The 16847-nt window shown below is 31.9% G+C and overlaps 3 protein-coding genes across 4 annotated transcripts in view; 2 read left to right on the forward strand and 1 right to left on the reverse strand.

The window, feature by feature from the left end:
- On the forward strand, window positions 100–5014 carry LOC104780030 (probable phospholipid-transporting ATPase 8). Of its 2 annotated transcripts, none has more exons than XM_010504490.2 (12): window positions 100–227; window positions 346–820; window positions 903–2254; window positions 2350–2460; window positions 2562–2838; window positions 2936–3024; window positions 3118–3226; window positions 3316–3540; window positions 3624–3749; window positions 3819–3917; window positions 4005–4196; window positions 4265–5014. In XM_010504490.2, the coding sequence occupies exons 2-12, from the start codon at window positions 428–430 to the stop codon at window positions 4874–4876; spliced, it is 3585 nt and encodes a 1194-aa protein (XP_010502792.1). In that variant the 5' UTR covers window positions 100–227; window positions 346–427; the 3' UTR covers window positions 4877–5014. The 2 variants fall into 2 exon arrangements, with proteins under 2 accessions (XP_010502792.1, XP_010502793.1); XM_010504491.2 differs by having other exon boundaries at window positions 360–820.
- LOC104780032 lies at window positions 9097–10509 on the forward strand. Its single transcript, XM_010504492.2, has one exon. The coding sequence runs from the start codon at window positions 9435–9437 to the stop codon at window positions 10197–10199; it is 765 nt and encodes a 254-aa protein (XP_010502794.1). The 5' UTR covers window positions 9097–9434; the 3' UTR covers window positions 10200–10509.
- Window positions 15641–16847, reverse strand: part of LOC104780033 (NADPH:quinone oxidoreductase-like) — a 1875-nt gene continuing 668 nt past the window's right edge. Inside the window, 2 exon segments of the mRNA XM_010504493.2 lie at window positions 15641–16106; window positions 16649–16840. Of these exon segments, the coding sequence (XP_010502795.1) occupies window positions 15805–16106; window positions 16649–16840 (494 nt within the window). The 3' untranslated portion in view covers window positions 15641–15804.

Consider the following 16847-nt stretch of genomic DNA (forward strand, 5'->3'; position numbering starts at 1 on the left):
AAAAAAAAAAAAAAAAAAAAGATAAATACGGATGAGAAAATGTTGAAAACTTTAAAAAGTGAAATTAAAAAAAATATTTTTTTTGACATTGCTTCTCGTCATTTACTTACAAAAGAGGCAAAGTTGAGTAGTGCTCACAGCAAGAACACATTCTTTGCTTTATTTTACTCTTTTTTTCCTCTGTCTTCTCTGCAAGAAATAGATCTTGGGAACACAATTGGGACCAAGTAAGGGATCTTTTAATATACTAATAAATTGTTTTTTTTTCTTCTTGGTTTTCTGGAATAATTAGTTACTGTTAAGTGTAGCTTCTAGATTTCCTTATCCACACTATTTTGATTCTAGCTGGTTCTCTTCAGCTACTACATTTATGGCTTTGTGATCTTCTTGATCGTTCTTGAAGTTTTGTGCAAAAGTTTCTTGATCTATGGCTGGAGAGAGGAGAAAAGGGATGAAACTGAGTAAATTGTATTCTTTCAAGTGTTTTAAACCTTCCTCTAGAGATGATCATTCTCAGATTGGGTCAAGAGGTTACTCAAGAGTTGTGTTCTGCAATGATCCTGATAACCCTGAGGCTCTTCAGCTTAATTACAAAGGGAATTATGTATCAACCACTAAGTACACTGCTGCTAATTTCATCCCAAAGTCTCTGTTTGAGCAGTTTAGAAGAGTTGCGAATATATATTTCCTCGTTGTTGCTTTCGTTTCCTTTAGCCCTTTGGCTCCTTTTACCGCTCCTAGTGTTCTTGCACCGCTCTTGTTTGTGATCGGTGCGACTATGGTTAAAGAAGGTGTTGAAGATTTGAGGAGAAAGAAACAAGTATGTCTGTTTTTTTTTTCTTTGATGTTTTTGAGATTATGATGTGTTTTGATGATTTGTTAATGTGTTCTTGTTTTTTTAGGATGTTGAAGCTAACAATAGAAAGGTTGAAGTTTATGGTAAAAACAGAACATTTGGCGAAACGAAGTGGAAAAATCTTCGAGTTGGTGATCTTGTGAAGGTTTATAAAGATGAATATTTCCCAGCTGATCTTCTTCTTCTTTCATCAAGCTATGAAGATGGGATTTGTTATGTTGAAACCATGAATCTTGACGGAGAGACTAATCTGAAGCTAAAGCACGCGTTGGAGGTCACATCGGACGAAGAGACAATCAAGAACTTCAGGGGAGTGATCAAATGTGAGGATCCTAACGAGCATCTCTATTCCTTTGTGGGAACACTTCAATATGAAGAAAAGCATTATCCTTTATCTCCTCAGCAGATACTCTTGAGGGATTCAAAGCTGAAAAATACAGATTATGTCTACGGTGTGGTTGTTTTCACGGGTCATGATACCAAAGTGATGCAGAATGCTACTGATCCTCCTTCTAAGAGGAGTAAGATTGAGAAAAAAATGGATAAGATCATTTACATTCTCTTCAGTATCTTGATTGTGATAGCGTTTACTGGATCCGTGTTCTTTGGGATAGCAACGAGAAGAGGTGTGAGTGATAATGGGAAGCTAAGGAGATGGTACCTTAGACCTGATCAGACTACTGTTTTCTATGATCCCAAGAGAGCGGTTGCTGCTGCTTTCTTTCATTTCTTGACAGCTCTGATGCTATATGGTTACTTAATACCGATATCTTTGTATGTGTCAATCGAGGTTGTGAAGGTGTTACAGAGTATTTTTATAAACCAAGATCAAGAAATGTACCATGAGGAAACAGATAGGCCTGCTCGTGCAAGAACGTCTAATCTGAATGAAGAACTTGGTCAAGTCGATACGATTCTCTCGGACAAAACAGGTACTCTGACTTGTAATTCAATGGAGTTTGTGAAATGTTCGATTGCTGGAACTGCTTATGGACGTGGTATGACGGAAGTAGAAATGGCCTTGAGAAAGCGAAAAGGTCTTATACCTCAAGAAGAAGTTGGTGATGATGATTCTTTATCCATTAAGGAGAAGAAAACGAGTTCGACAAAGTCTGTTAAAGGTTTTAACTTCTGGGATGAGAGAATTGTTGATGGGGAATGGATTACTCAACCGCATGCAGAACTCATTCAGAAGTTTTTTAGGGTACTGGCCATTTGTCACACTGCTATTCCTGATGTTAACAGTGATACTGGAGAGATCACATATGAAGCTGAGTCTCCTGATGAAGCGGCTTTTGTCATAGCTTCTCGAGAGCTTGGATTTGAATTCTTTTCAAGGTCTCAAACTAGTATCTCCTTGCATGAGATAGACCATATGACTGGTGAAAAAGTTGACAGGTATCTATCTATCACAGTTCTTGATTTCTCTAGTAGCATGAGAATACAACATTTCCGTGGTCAATGAATTTATCACATTTTTGTTACATGTTCAGAGTATATGAGCTTCTTCATGTCCTAGAGTTCAGCAGTTCAAGGAAAAGAATGTCGGTAATCGTTCGGAATCCGGAAGACCGGTTGTTGTTGCTTTCAAAAGGCGCAGACAGGTTTACTAGTTTCTCCCTTTTGTCAGAACTTCTTGATTTGGACAAAGCTAGTCTTGAAAATATTATATGTTTACTTTTATTTTGATTTGTCATGTGTTCAGTGTAATGTTTGAAAGACTTGCAAAACACGGACGGCAAAATGAGAGAGAGACAAAGGAACATATCAAGAAGTATGCAGAGGCAGGTCTAAGAACATTGGTGATTACATACAGAGAGATAGATGAAGAAGAGTACAGTATCTGGGAAGAGGAGTTTGTGAATGCCAAAACTTTGGTTACTGAAGATAGAGATGCTTTGATTGATGCAGCTGCTGATAAGATTGAGAAGGATTTGATTCTTCTTGGCTCTACTGCAGTGGAAGACAAACTGCAGAAAGGTGTAAGTATAACAAAATGACATTTGTTAGTTATTTCAATTTCTGGCTACTTTAGCATATCATTTGTTTTTTTTTTTTTGGCATTTTTCTTGTTAACAGGTTCCAGATTGTATTGCAAAGTTATCTCAGGCTGGAGTCAAGATATGGGTTTTAACCGGTGATAAGACAGAAACAGCAATAAACATCGGGTATTTACAGACTTCTAATATATGATTTATCTTCTTTTTTTTTTCTGTGAAAATTCAAAATTCAAATGTACTAAGTTGTGCTGTTTGTGACAGATATGCTTGTAGTCTATTAAGAGAAGGCATGAAGAAGATTTTGATAACTCTAGATTCATCTGACATTGAAACCTTGGAAAAGCAAGGAGACAAAGAGGCTGTTGCAAAGGTAGTTTGTTTTTCTTGTTTCTGCCCGTTTAGTTGAATTTATATGTTATAATGGTAAATGATGTATGTTGTCTCTGTGTTTGTTACTAGGCTTCATTTCAGAGTATTAAGAAACAGTTACGAGAAGGAATGTTACAAACTGCTGCAGCAACCGATGATTCAGCTAAAGAAAACTCGGAAATGTTTGGTTTAGTGATTGATGGAAAGTCATTAACTTTTGCATTAGACACAAAGCTTGAGAAAGAGTTCTTGGAACTTGCGATTCGATGTAACTCTGTTATATGTTGCCGGTCTTCACCTAAACAAAAGGCTCTTGTAAGATTCGCTTTACCACTTCTCGTTCTGTTTTTTCACATATTGAAGTAATCTGATTGAGAGGGATTGAATATATATGTTAGGTTACAAGATTGGTAAAGAATGGGACAGGTAGAACAACACTTGCCATTGGAGATGGTGCAAATGATGTTGGAATGCTTCAAGAAGCTGATATTGGAGTTGGCATAAGTGGTGCTGAAGGAATGCAGGTACTAATTTACTTAGCTTCTTTTTTTACTATGTAATGATTATTAAAGCCATGAAGTTTTCTGTTACAGGCAGTGATGGCTAGTGATTTTGCGATTGCTGAGTTTCGGTTTCTTGAACGTTTGTTGCTTGTTCACGGCCATTGGTGTTATAGACGAATCGCGTTGATGGTAACAAGCTTTTAAAACTCAACTCACTGAAAGAATGGTTCAGAATCATTGTTCTTATTTGTGATTGTTTTATCTTGTCGTATTCAGATATGTTACTTCTTCTACAAGAACCTCACGTTCGGGTTCACGCTGTTTTGGTACGAAGCTTATGCTTCTTTCTCTGGCAAACCAGCTTATAACGATTGGTACATGTCTTGCTTCAACGTCTTCTTCACTTCACTTCCCGTCATCGCTCTTGGAGTCTTCGATCAAGATGTCTCTGCTCGTCTTTGTCTCAAGGTAAAAGTTCTCTTTCTCTCTCGACCGCGATTGTAGAAAAAAGTCACATTACGTTTCTTTTGGCGCAGTATCCGTTGTTGTATCAAGAAGGAGTACAAAACATATTATTCAACTGGGAACGGATCCTTGGTTGGATGTTGAATGGGATCATAAGCTCAATGATCATTTTCTTCCTCACAATCAACACAATGGCAGCTCAAGCTTTTCGGAAGGATGGCCAAGTAGTTGATTACTCGGTTCTTGGAGTCACAATGTACTCTTCCGTGGTCTGGACTGTGAATTGCCAAATGGCGATTTCGATAAACTACTTCACTTGGATCCAACATTGCTTCATATGGGGAAGCATTGGGGTTTGGTACTTGTTTCTTGTCATCTACGGTTCTCTTCCTCCAACGTTTTCCACAACCGCGTATCAGGTCTTCGTCGAGACTTCAGCACCGAGTCCGATCTGTTGGCTCACTCTTTTCCTTGTGACGTTCGCTGCTCTCTTGCCGTATTTCACTTACAGGGCGTTTCAGATTAAGTTCAGACCAATGTACCACGATATTATAGTTGAACAGAAGAGAACGGAGCGGACAGAGACTGCGCCAAGTTCGGTTCCCGATGAGCTTCCGGTGCAAGTTGAGTTTACCTTGCATCATCTTAGGGCAAATTTGTTGAGAAGGGACTCTTGGAATTGATTCATATTTTACGCAACTTAGGTTCATTGTTATTTCTTTGACAAAAAAGAAAAAAAAAGGTTCATTGTTATTCCTGATTTTGTAAATATAGATTGTAGTGTGACTACTTATTTGAGAGTGTGTTTAATTTGTTAGCTATTTTTAGGAAGTTCAATGCGATTTATCTAGAATATAACTGCTTTATATAAGTATAGTTATTTAACAAAAAAAAAAGGGTTCTAGTTATACTTTTTTGGATAAAGTTGGACTTTTTTATAGGTTCCATTTTATATATTCTTCCTAGGATAGGACGATGATAGAGTACGGATTGAAATTTATTTTATTTATATTATAATTTTAGAATAAAATATAATTTATATAATTATTTTTAAAATTTTTTTTGGATAAAACATTATGCAATAAAATCATATGTTAAATATAATAATTTGAAAAAAATACCTATTTTGTAAGTTTTATATTGTTAAATTTGTAATTTTATGTATGAGAAATGGTTACGTTTGTTATTTGTTTTTATTTTAATTTTTGAACATGTTTGATAAAAGTTTTTTAATACGACCTATGATTAGGTAAGATTTTATTTTCAGATGCACAATCAGATTTCGGAAATCACGATTAAGTGTAATAAATTGCCAAGATTTTATTTTTTTTACGCCTAAGAATATATTTTTATGGCTAACAGTATCTATATTAACATTTTTGAAGTACATTTTGTGTTATGCCCTTTTAGTTTTGCTTATTTAAAAATTTATTTACAACATTAATCTCTAAAAATTTCCAAAAATAACTTTACTTTAGATTTTGTTTCATAAATATTTTATGTACCATTCCAACTAAAACAAATACAGCAGAATAAATATAAAAACATAAAGTATGATATATTTAATCACACTTTCTATTGTGTATTAAATATATTCTATCTATGAATCTTTTGCAACCAAGAACAACAATTTGATTCCTATTTTTTCAAAACCTGTGAACTTTAATTCTTAACGTAAGAAGAACTTCGATTCATATTTATTTAAATATTATAATTCATATATATATATATATAAACTTAATAAAATTTTTAAATATTACAAATGTAAAATTAGTTTTTTTTTTTGAAATACTATATAATATGGTTATATAGTAGATGAGTTATAAAGAGAACATGTTAGAATTAATAAAATATCACTAAATTTGTGCTAACACAGGTTAAATCCTCATTTTATTATTTGTCAACATTATTAATATTAGAATATTTGACATATAAAAATTAAGTTGATTTAACTAAGATTGTGTAAAATAATTAAATCATTAGGAAAAATGTGAGTTAATCATACCTTATAAATGACTTTACTATGTATTTAGATTCCTTATTTTATGTTATAATAATTAACAATCAAAATAGAATCTCAAACACTAAACAAAACAAACTAAATATAACAAACAAATGATAATGAAATATATTGCAGATTAAAAAATTAATATAAATATTTAGCCATAGTCTTTTCTGAAAATATTAAAGTCACAAGCCCATTTTTTTGGTGGGGCAATTATACATTAATATTTTTTTTAAAAACTTGAAAACACAAAGAATACTTGAAAGATTTAAATCATTCACCTTTAGTACTAATGTCCTACCTTTTTACCGATAGAACTAATGAAGTTTTTAGGAAAAAATGGTCGAATATTCACTATTTTATTTGGAGGTCACAAGCATGTGCTTCACCTGCCTGTGTCAAGGGTCGGCTCTGCATTTAGCCGCACAAACGATCGGAAAATTTAGTTATTTCTCAATGGAAAACATCCAATATATAATAAACAAATACAATATAAAATATAAATAGTAATAAAAATTATATGCACGCGGTGTAGTATATTTTGTAACAATACATGGAATACTAAAGATTTTATTTAGAAAATTATATAAATCATTGAAATATTCTCTTTAATAAGATTTTTTGGGATATTCTTAACTGTATTCATATAGGCCATTGATTGACCAATTAATCTATAACGTTTTTTTGTAACCAACCTATATCTAATGTATAACCTATTTTGTAACTAACTTATAAAAGTTATATAGTCTACAAAAGAAGGTTGTATACTTCCGTTTTATTATATAGGGGATTTATTGTAAATTAATACATGTTACTTCAAAAATAATTTATTTTAAGAATCTATTATGGTTGGATAGTTTCACAATGATATTATGGTTGTTCCAATGCTATCAATTTAATTATTATTGCTTAGTATATAAAAAAAGTTCGACAATTTAAAATTTGTTCATGTATATATATATATATATATATATATTTAATCTAATGTTAAATTATATTCAAACAAAAAATAGCGTTTTTACAACTAGTGCATCGGTTGGTCATGTATTTTTTTAATATCCAGAAAATAAATTAAGAGCTATAAGGTGTAGATGCTTGATTTGAATTTTGAAGAAGTGTGCTATTAGCATGTAATGTGTTAATTAATGAGTTAATCTTGCAACACCTTAGTATGATACATATCAGACGCTGTATAATAAAGGCAATGCAAATAAATGTTTTGATCAGTTAATTAATTACTTAACGCATGCTCAAGCACGAGTTTGATAATTGTGCATGAAGGCAATATAATTGGTTTGTGAACCAAGTATTTTTGTTCTAACTTGTTAAATCATATCATGGTGTGAATCTAGTTTTCAATGATCAATTTGGTTATTATTTTTCATATATACTATGACAACTCACAAGTTCTAGAGATACTGTTTCCTCGGTCAACGTTTTCTTAATCCGAGGTATGTTTCATATAACATTTTGATTTTTATACAACTACGCAAAACAATATTTAATCAAACAATATAGAATTGTATAACACTGAATCCGGATAATGTGACGATTTGGTCTTAATGGTGGAAGAAAATAATGTAAATAAAAATTGTTGATTTGATTTTGATAGCGATTTGCAAGTCTCTTTTACTTCGCTCACAAGACTCCGTCAAGAAATGTGATAACGACTTCTAGAAGTATTATTATACGTATATACAGATTGTACGTATATGTCCCCATGTGAGAAAAAAAAATCTTATAACATTATCGTATTTATTGCTCTATCAGTGATATATTATTGTGGTGGGTTAGAAAAATGAAATGATTCGGATTCGAACGTTCGTTTTCGAGAAGCTAAGATTACAATACATTATTATAACAAAAATGAAACAAAAATATTAGAATCAAACGCATCAGCCATGATTCATGAGTTCGTTCTATTGCACTTGTCAGCAATTACGTATGCATTTTCCTTTATATTTAGAGTGCTTGGACTACAATTCAACTTTGCATCACACACATACATCACAAAAGAATATGAAGATTTCAACAAATTAATCTTATAAAACATTGAAAATGTTAACTTAAAAATGGCTGTTGAACTAATGAGACGTGATCGATGATGTATGCATCTTAATATATTTGTCCTCTGTTTATTATGAAAACGAAATAGGAATATCCATAAAACATTATGATTAATATATATATTTCTATATATGTACAACGGTGACGGTCTTTATGAAACTAGTCTTTTAGCTAAAAAGTCTGCATCTTTTTTCTTGCAAAGGATTTTTGACACTTATTTTTCTTTCTCATATATGCACATGCTATAATTAAAAATTACCCCAATTTTAAATTTATATTACAGTTTTATCTGAATGAAACACATATCTTTTTCTGCCAACTAATTAACGGATTCTGCCATTTTACATAATTAAACTACCAAATGGGTTCTGCCAATTATTTATTTTGTATTTTACATAATTTAGCCAATAATAAATGATAAGATACTAATTAAATAAACATCAAATGAATCCTGAAATCATTAAATGAAATAGAACAAACATATCATTAAATAAAACGAACAATAGACTGATTAGCATGTTTCGAACACTCTTTTACACATATGAGCATTCAGTTTACGGATCAATTTCTATACAAAATTTGTCAGATTTTGGTAATTTGGTATGAAAGTTTAAATATATGTTCAGGTTTTATGACCGTTTGGTTCAGATAGGTATTGTTGAATTTGAATTGGATTCGGTTTAGCTTTCTAGATAACTAAAATTTTGTTAAAATTTAATAAAATTCGGTTTTCGGTTCGGTTCAGATAAAACAATTTAAACTCCATTCAAATTTTTATAACTATTCATAGAGCTCGGAATCAGATTTACATTAAAGAAACATAAAAAAAAAAAAAAAAATCTCATATTACACCAAAACTTCTGGATCAAGTAGCGGGATTCGCTTCTAGAAACTCCACGTTATGCTTCTTCTTCCATCATCTCTTCTTTAGCTTTAACACAAATAAATGAGTCACAACATTAAAGAAAAACACTTTCACTCAGTTATTTACTGAAATTGCCACTATTTCCATGTGCCCCAACCACTTCCTCCTATATATACGGCTAATTTACACAACTTGACAAAAAAACTCCATTAAAGCAAAACCTCTCTCTCTCTCTCTCTCTCTCTCTCTCTTTCCTCTTCTTTCTCACGCTCTTTTCATTTGTCAACTGTACAATCCGATTCCAATGGAGCAATACGACGATTCTAGCGCTTACACGGCGTCGTTTTCACCTAGCTTCAGTACTTATTCCGGCGATCGATTAGCGGAGATCGCCGAGAGAGTTTGTTACAGAGAGAAATCAGACGAAGAATTCGAGTTTTCGTTGGCGGCGACGTCTTCTCCCGACGACGATGGACTCGTTTTCCCTGTTTTTAACCAGAATCTAATCTCCGGCGAAACATCTCCTCCGGAGGAGAAAGCCGTTATAGTTCCTTTGAAGGATCTCTTCCTCCGTGAACGCAACGATCAACCACCGCAGCAAGAAACGTATTCATCCTCTTCCGACGAGGATGATGATGATGATGACGAGTTCGACGAGATTCCAAGCGAGATCTATTGTCCGTGGACACCGGCGAGATCCACGGCGGAGATGTCACCAAGCGGAGGATGCAGAAAAAGCAAATCTACAGGCTCTTCTTCTACATCGTCATGGTCAACGAAACGGTGGCGTTTGAGAGACCTTCTCAAGAGAAGTAGAAGCGATGGTAAGCAGTCACTCAAATTCTTGAATCCAGTAGTAGAGGACGAATCTACGAAGAAGGCTTCGAAGAAGAAGAAGGAGAAAGTAGTAACGGTGACGGTGGTATCAGCACATGAGAAGTTTTATCTGAGGAATAAAGCGATGAAAGAAGAAGACAAGAGAAAATCATATTTGCCGTACAAGCAAGATCTTGTTGGACTTTTCTCTAACTTTAATCATCGTTACGGCAAAGCTTTCCCACCCTTCTGATCCATCATTTACTTTGGATCTTTACGGAGATATAAAATTAGTGTTTTTTTCTTTTTTTCTTTTACAATCAAGAAAAAAAAAGAATACGATTATACACACACATTCGTATCTAATAAAATTAAAGGAAATATCTCATAGTTTATATTATAAAGATGTAGATTGGGTAATTTTTTAATAAACCACATCTTAAATTATGTTTTGATCATGTTCATTTATCATATGTTGTTGTGTATGTATATATTTTTGTTCCTTTATAATTTGGGTGGAGGTTTTGATGTAAATTTATATAGTTGGAGATATTTTATTTGAATTAAGAATTGACAGGTTTAGTGTTTTTTAGTGTGCACTTGATGGTTGTTTTACGAAAATGATGGATTTAATTTAAGACATGTAATGCAAAAGAAGACAATTTTTTTGATTTTTATGTATGGACATCATTAATTTATACATTGACACGTACTCATTCTTTCTTTTGTTTTGGTAAATGATATAGATATTATATAGGCCCGTAAACGGAGCGGATATCCTGTTTTTTCGGATATCCATATCTATTTTATCCGTAATTTGTTATCTATATTCGTATCCGAAAATTTTGGATATCCGTTATCCAGATATCTGTTAAAAATTCGATTATCCGCAAATATCAGCGGATATCCGTAAAAAAAATTCAAAAAACAATATACGTATTTTAAACTAAAATACAGCGTATTTGTATAAAATACCATGTATTTTGGACAAAAATACCGGATATCCGTATACAAATACCGGATATCTGTGAAAAACCGAATATCCTTTTTAAAATTTAGTATTATCCGTATCCGTATCCGAATATAATACAGGATATCCGAGAAAAATGGATATTCGTTATCCGTTTTGAAATTTAGCACTATCCGTATTCGTATTCGTATCCGTTTTATCTGATATTTCACTATCTATATTCGTATCCGTTTATCTGGATATCCGTTTTTTTCGAAACGGATTCGGATACAAATATGGATATCCACAGATAGCCGATAATAATTTCAGGTCTAATATTGTATATCTACTTTACTGTGAATATTAAATTCTTGTCAAAATAATTGTGTTATAGAGTAGGGTCGTGTCTATAGATTAGAAACTACTTCCGTAGCTATGGAAATACATATTCTCCTTATTGATTTTTTTCTTCTTTTACAGGTTTAATTGTAAATAAGCTATCTTCATAGAGAGGATGTTTACAATGAAAGAAGTGAAAGATGAATGATTTCCCTTTGAGGAATTCATTGATTTAGAAGGCCTTATAAAGCCGAATAGGTTACAGAGGACTTCACATAATGTGGGATATATACAACGAGATATATACGATATCAGCTAAGTGGTTGTAACAGAATATCCTATATTCTATCACTCTCCCGCAGTTGAAGCATCGGGTGTCCTGATAGTTAAGCTGGTTCGAAACTCATTGAAGAGGTAAATCGGCAGACCCTTAGTGAAGATGTCCACATATTGCAGAGAGCATGGAACGTGTATAACTTTTACTTCTTCTATTGCAATTTTTTCTCTGACAAAAATGTATGTCCAGTTCAATGTGTTTGGTACGCTGATGCTGAACTGGATTATTTGCCAAGTAAACTGATCCTATGTTATCACAGTAGACCAGTGAAGCCTTGTGAAGTGGGAGATGAAGTTCTCGCATGAGGTTCCTTAGCCAAGTGAGTTCTGCTACGAATTTGGCAACTCCTTTACACTACTACAAATATCTACATTGATAGCAATAGAGGAGCGCTATAATACGCCATTTATAGCTTTTTTACAAACGCTATGTTAGGCTACTGTTATCGTAGGTACTAAATATACGATAGCGCTAGATATGTATGCTATGGTAGAGTTCTTTTACAATAGCACTACCGAAATGCTTTGTTATCATTTTTTTTTCTAATTTTTAAATAATGTTATAAGTCATTTTACACACTATGTTAGGTGTTTATACCGTGACTATATCATAGCTCTAATCGAATGCTATTTTATATAATGTCGTGGTATTTTTTTTTCAAAATTTATTCAATTAGATTTATATTTGTATATTTCAAAATCGTGAGAAGCCACAATATGCCATTAACCCTATAAGCACATAGCAATATGAATCCTACATTAAAGACAAGATTCACATAATGATAAGAATAAAGAATGACTGCCTAGATTGTGACCTTTTTGAGGGTCTACACACAAAAATTCTGACTATAAGAAACACGTTCAGAAACAAAGGAAGCAACTAATTACATGTTTCAATCCCTAACATATAACCCAAGTTTAGCCTAATAACACATGATACAATAAACATGACATAAAACAGAAAGAAACATAGCAAGGCTTAAAAACTAAAACAAATGGATTAAAAACCCAAAAGATAAAGAACTTTACTATGCTAGTAGGCCATCCGAAGATGAAGAGTGTGGTCTGTTGCCAGACTGCTAACTCCGATAATAAACATTGCTACATAAAAAACATAAGATTTTTAGTAGTTTTACGATTCCAATATTGCGCCTGAAGTGTCGAAACACCCATTCCCTGAAAAGTGAAGTCGCAATTGTACTTTGAAGTTGTGAGTTTTCCATTCACAAGTCCACGTGGGGTGAGTTTTTGCGTAACAAGACGTGGAAGAATCTACTTACCTTCCTATCCCATAGGTGAAGTCCTTAAAAAAATATAAAAATCATATATACAAAAATAAAGTTTCACTTTCAACTTATTAGTCTATTTAACATTTTTTTTTTAAAAATTGAATATTTATTTTAAATTAAACAACACATTTAATCATATACATTACATTAATGTATACTTTAAATTCATTCTTTATTACTAAATTATAACTGAAATTACATAAATTATGAATAGACTTTTTCTCCTCCATTCATTTTCATTGAAACACACTATTAACTATAATTGTCACTTTTCTAATTTAATTATTTTAGAAATGTAACTTCTATCACTTTTTATCCTATAAATAATCATTCACACATCCTTCTCCACCATATTTCAAATCCTAAATATTTTCTTTCTTTTTTATAATGTCCTTGCATAGGTTGAAAACCTAATTAAGAGTTTGATTATATTTTTTGTTTACTATATATTTTAGATTGTTTTGAATTTTATTGTTTCTTTGTTTTATGTACTTCTTCTTTTTTTTCTCGTTGTTTTCTTATCTTATTTTGATTTAAAATACATATGTATAATAAAAAAATTTATGACCATAATAATAATATTTTGGTTATAACCATCTCATAATAAGGGAATCAAGCTAAAAAAACATCTTAATTCATTACTTTAGATGTTTGAATTTAGATGTTTGATTAGTTCTTACAAATTCATGTATATTTATTTTATTCCTAAAATTTGAAATGTTCTCATGAAAGAAATTTTTGTAATATAATTATCAAATCAATTTTTCTTACCTCTCTCTTACCTCCAACAAAATTGTAATAAATATATTTTAGAATATTCATCATTATATTTAGTTTGTGATTCAACATATAATTATATAAAAGTCATTATTTTAAAATTTAATTCAAATATGTACTTTAAGGATTTTGATATATAAAAAAGCAATTTGATATTTATTTTCTTTCTAGCTTTTACTACACGAATGAAAAATTAAAACTAAGCCTAGAAATGTATCTTAAATTAAGGGGAATTTTAAAAAATTATAATATAATTATCAAATCAAATTTTCTTAACTCTCACTTACATCCAACAAAATTGTAATACATGTATTTTAGAATAATAATCATTATATTCAGTTTGTAATTCAACATATAATTATATAAAAATCACTATTTTTTAATTTAATTGAAATATGTACTTTAAAGACTTTCTATATAAAAAAAACAAATTGATTTTTTATCTTCTATCTAGCTTTTATTAAAAGGATTCAAAATTATAACTAAACCAAACAATATATCTTAAACTAAGGGGAATATAAAAAAAATCTTTGCAAATAGTATTTTAAAACTTTGATGGCACTTCACATGATTGTATAGGAAATATGTATTTTTTACTTTCAAAATAGTTTAGTTTTTAATTATTAAATATTTTAGGTTATGCGTTAGTTTATACAAAAAACTTAAATTATCTATTTAAATCACATAGTAAAATTTTGTTTTTATTATTAATAATATTTTTTTTACCTCCAATTCTCAAAAATGCTAATGAAAATTATTATCAAAGTTGAACAATAAAAACAAATAACTTTAAGAGATCTGTATAATGTATGTCAGATTATATTTAAACAAGTTATATATTTTGATATTGTATAATTTGAGTAAATAAATGTAAAGAAATGTTAATGATATTTAAATTAATTTGTTAAGTTTTTTATGATTATCAAATAAATTTAAATTAGTTAATATATTATATTATATAACAATCCGTGCATTTGCGTCGAATATTACCAAGTAATAATAAAAATAAAGCCGTTCGAGCCAAACACTATTTAATCAGTATGGATTAGTTCCATTTAGGGGTGGGCATTTCGGTTTAAGTTTGGGTTCGGTTCGGTTTGGTTTGTTCGGTTTTGGTAAAACTCTAACCAAACTCAACTGAAGTTAGTTTGGTTTGTGTTCGGGTCGGTTTATGTTTGGTTTGGTTCGGTTTGGTTTTAGTTTGGTTCGATTTTAATCGGTTTAAAAATCAGTTAATGTAACAAAATAAAATTGATTATGGTTTTATAATAGTCAACTAATCACATAAATTAAAAAGCTATAAAATTAAAATTAAATACCTAATATTAATATAACTAAATCTATATTTATATTTAGGTTTTATTAGAAAAGTTAAAATAAAGTAAAATAGAAACCAAATGCAAGTAGTAGTAAGTAAGAAGATCACATATTTATAAATTTAATAATATTTATTAATTAATTTAAGAAACACATTGGGTTATCCGAACCATTTGGGTTGAGAAGAAACATAACCGAATGGTTGGAGTGTAGGATTGGGTTTGGTTTGGGTCAGTTTGAGTTCGGTTGGTTCGGTTTGGTTCGGTTCGGTTTAAAGGTCCTCCCCTAGTTCCATTGATATATTATATTATTTCATGAAAATAGAAAATGCTTTATGACATTGCTTTCTGGAAAAATGGACTCTCCTGTGGACCATTCTGATCCACCCACCATGTTTGATCTTAGTCTCAGTCTCTCAGATAAAATCAGTCGTGACACTTAATTTTTGTTGGCTACAGTGTTTACATAGTAGAGCCGACTGTGCATGTTTCCAACAGATGATCCTCATTTGGCCAGGATCGATATTTGATCAAGGTCACTCTCCTGAAAGCGAAAGCGAAAGCGAACAAGAAGGGTAACCCCCCCAAAGCTTATAGCAGTTGACAAAGGCTCGGAAGATCAGAGCTGATCATACTGATTATGAGACGGTTTGCAGACAGATAGCGGGCGGCTCAAAGTAAAAAAAAAAAGACAATGATGGTCGATATTAAAATATCATCACTCGTTTGTGTATACCAATATTAATGAGAAGTACAAAGTGTACTATACGGTAAGTGAAACACACATTGTCATTATTTTCCATTTAACACAAACGATCTCTCACAAATGATCAGAGATTTGACCCACTTGACTTACTTACCTTGAAGTCGAAGTGTAAATGCTTGTAACGAGACAAGGACTTGTTTCAACCTCTCCCTAGCTGCTTCATCGACCAGGTTTCCTTCTTCGTCGAATTTCTGAGGCGGCTGAAACGCATTGAGAGTAAACTCAGGTTTGTTGATGAAATGAAGATCAAGGAATACTCCGATTTGTCGTAGATGATACTGTGATCTTCCTCCACCAAAACCTCCACCGGTGCTTATAATGGCAGCGGGTTTGTCAGCCCAAACATTAGGTGCTCTCGAAGCCCAGTCAAGAGCATTCTTCAGTGGAGCTGGTATATTAACATAAGAAATGTCACAACTTCCCACAAGATTTGAAACTTTATAAGCCAATAACAGTCAAAGAGTAATGTCACATTCCACAACACTAAGCAAAAGCATACAACTATCACAATAGCAGAGCTTGCATGGGTTAAATTTGGAATTGACTTTAAGTAATGTCACAATTTCCTAATAAATCGAAAAAATTCACAAGTCAACAACAGGCAAATTAAGAGTCGTGTCACATTCCTCAACACTAAGTAAAAGTCGTCTACACAGTTCACAGAAATATCACAACTTCTCACAAAATCAAAATTTCACAAGCCAACAACAACAGTCAAAGAGTGTTGTTGCATATGACTAAGACAAAGATGGACCATAGTAACAGTCACATATCTTAATCAAATCAAACTTGATGATAATTTGATAAACCAAAATCCTAATCTTTACGACATCTCACAACAAAACGAAACAAAGAACATATCTTCTTGAAACAAATTAAGAACTCTCTAAGACCAATCTTTAAATTTAAAGAACCTTTATATTAGAGTACCTGAAACAGAGAAATTGTATTCAGGAGAAGCAAACAAAATACTATCAGCTTCAAGAATCTTTTGCCGGAAAGCTTCAACAACCGGAGGATATGTACCGTTGACTTCAAGATCGGTGTTAATCAACGGTAACGGAGATATGTCTACATACTCAATTTGCATTCCTGGAACCGATTCTTTCGTTAACTCAATCGCTGCAAG

This window comes from Camelina sativa, chromosome 4, assembly GCF_000633955.1.
Source record: "Camelina sativa cultivar DH55 chromosome 4, Cs, whole genome shotgun sequence".
Classification (NCBI taxonomy): Eukaryota; Viridiplantae; Streptophyta; class Magnoliopsida; order Brassicales; family Brassicaceae; genus Camelina; species Camelina sativa.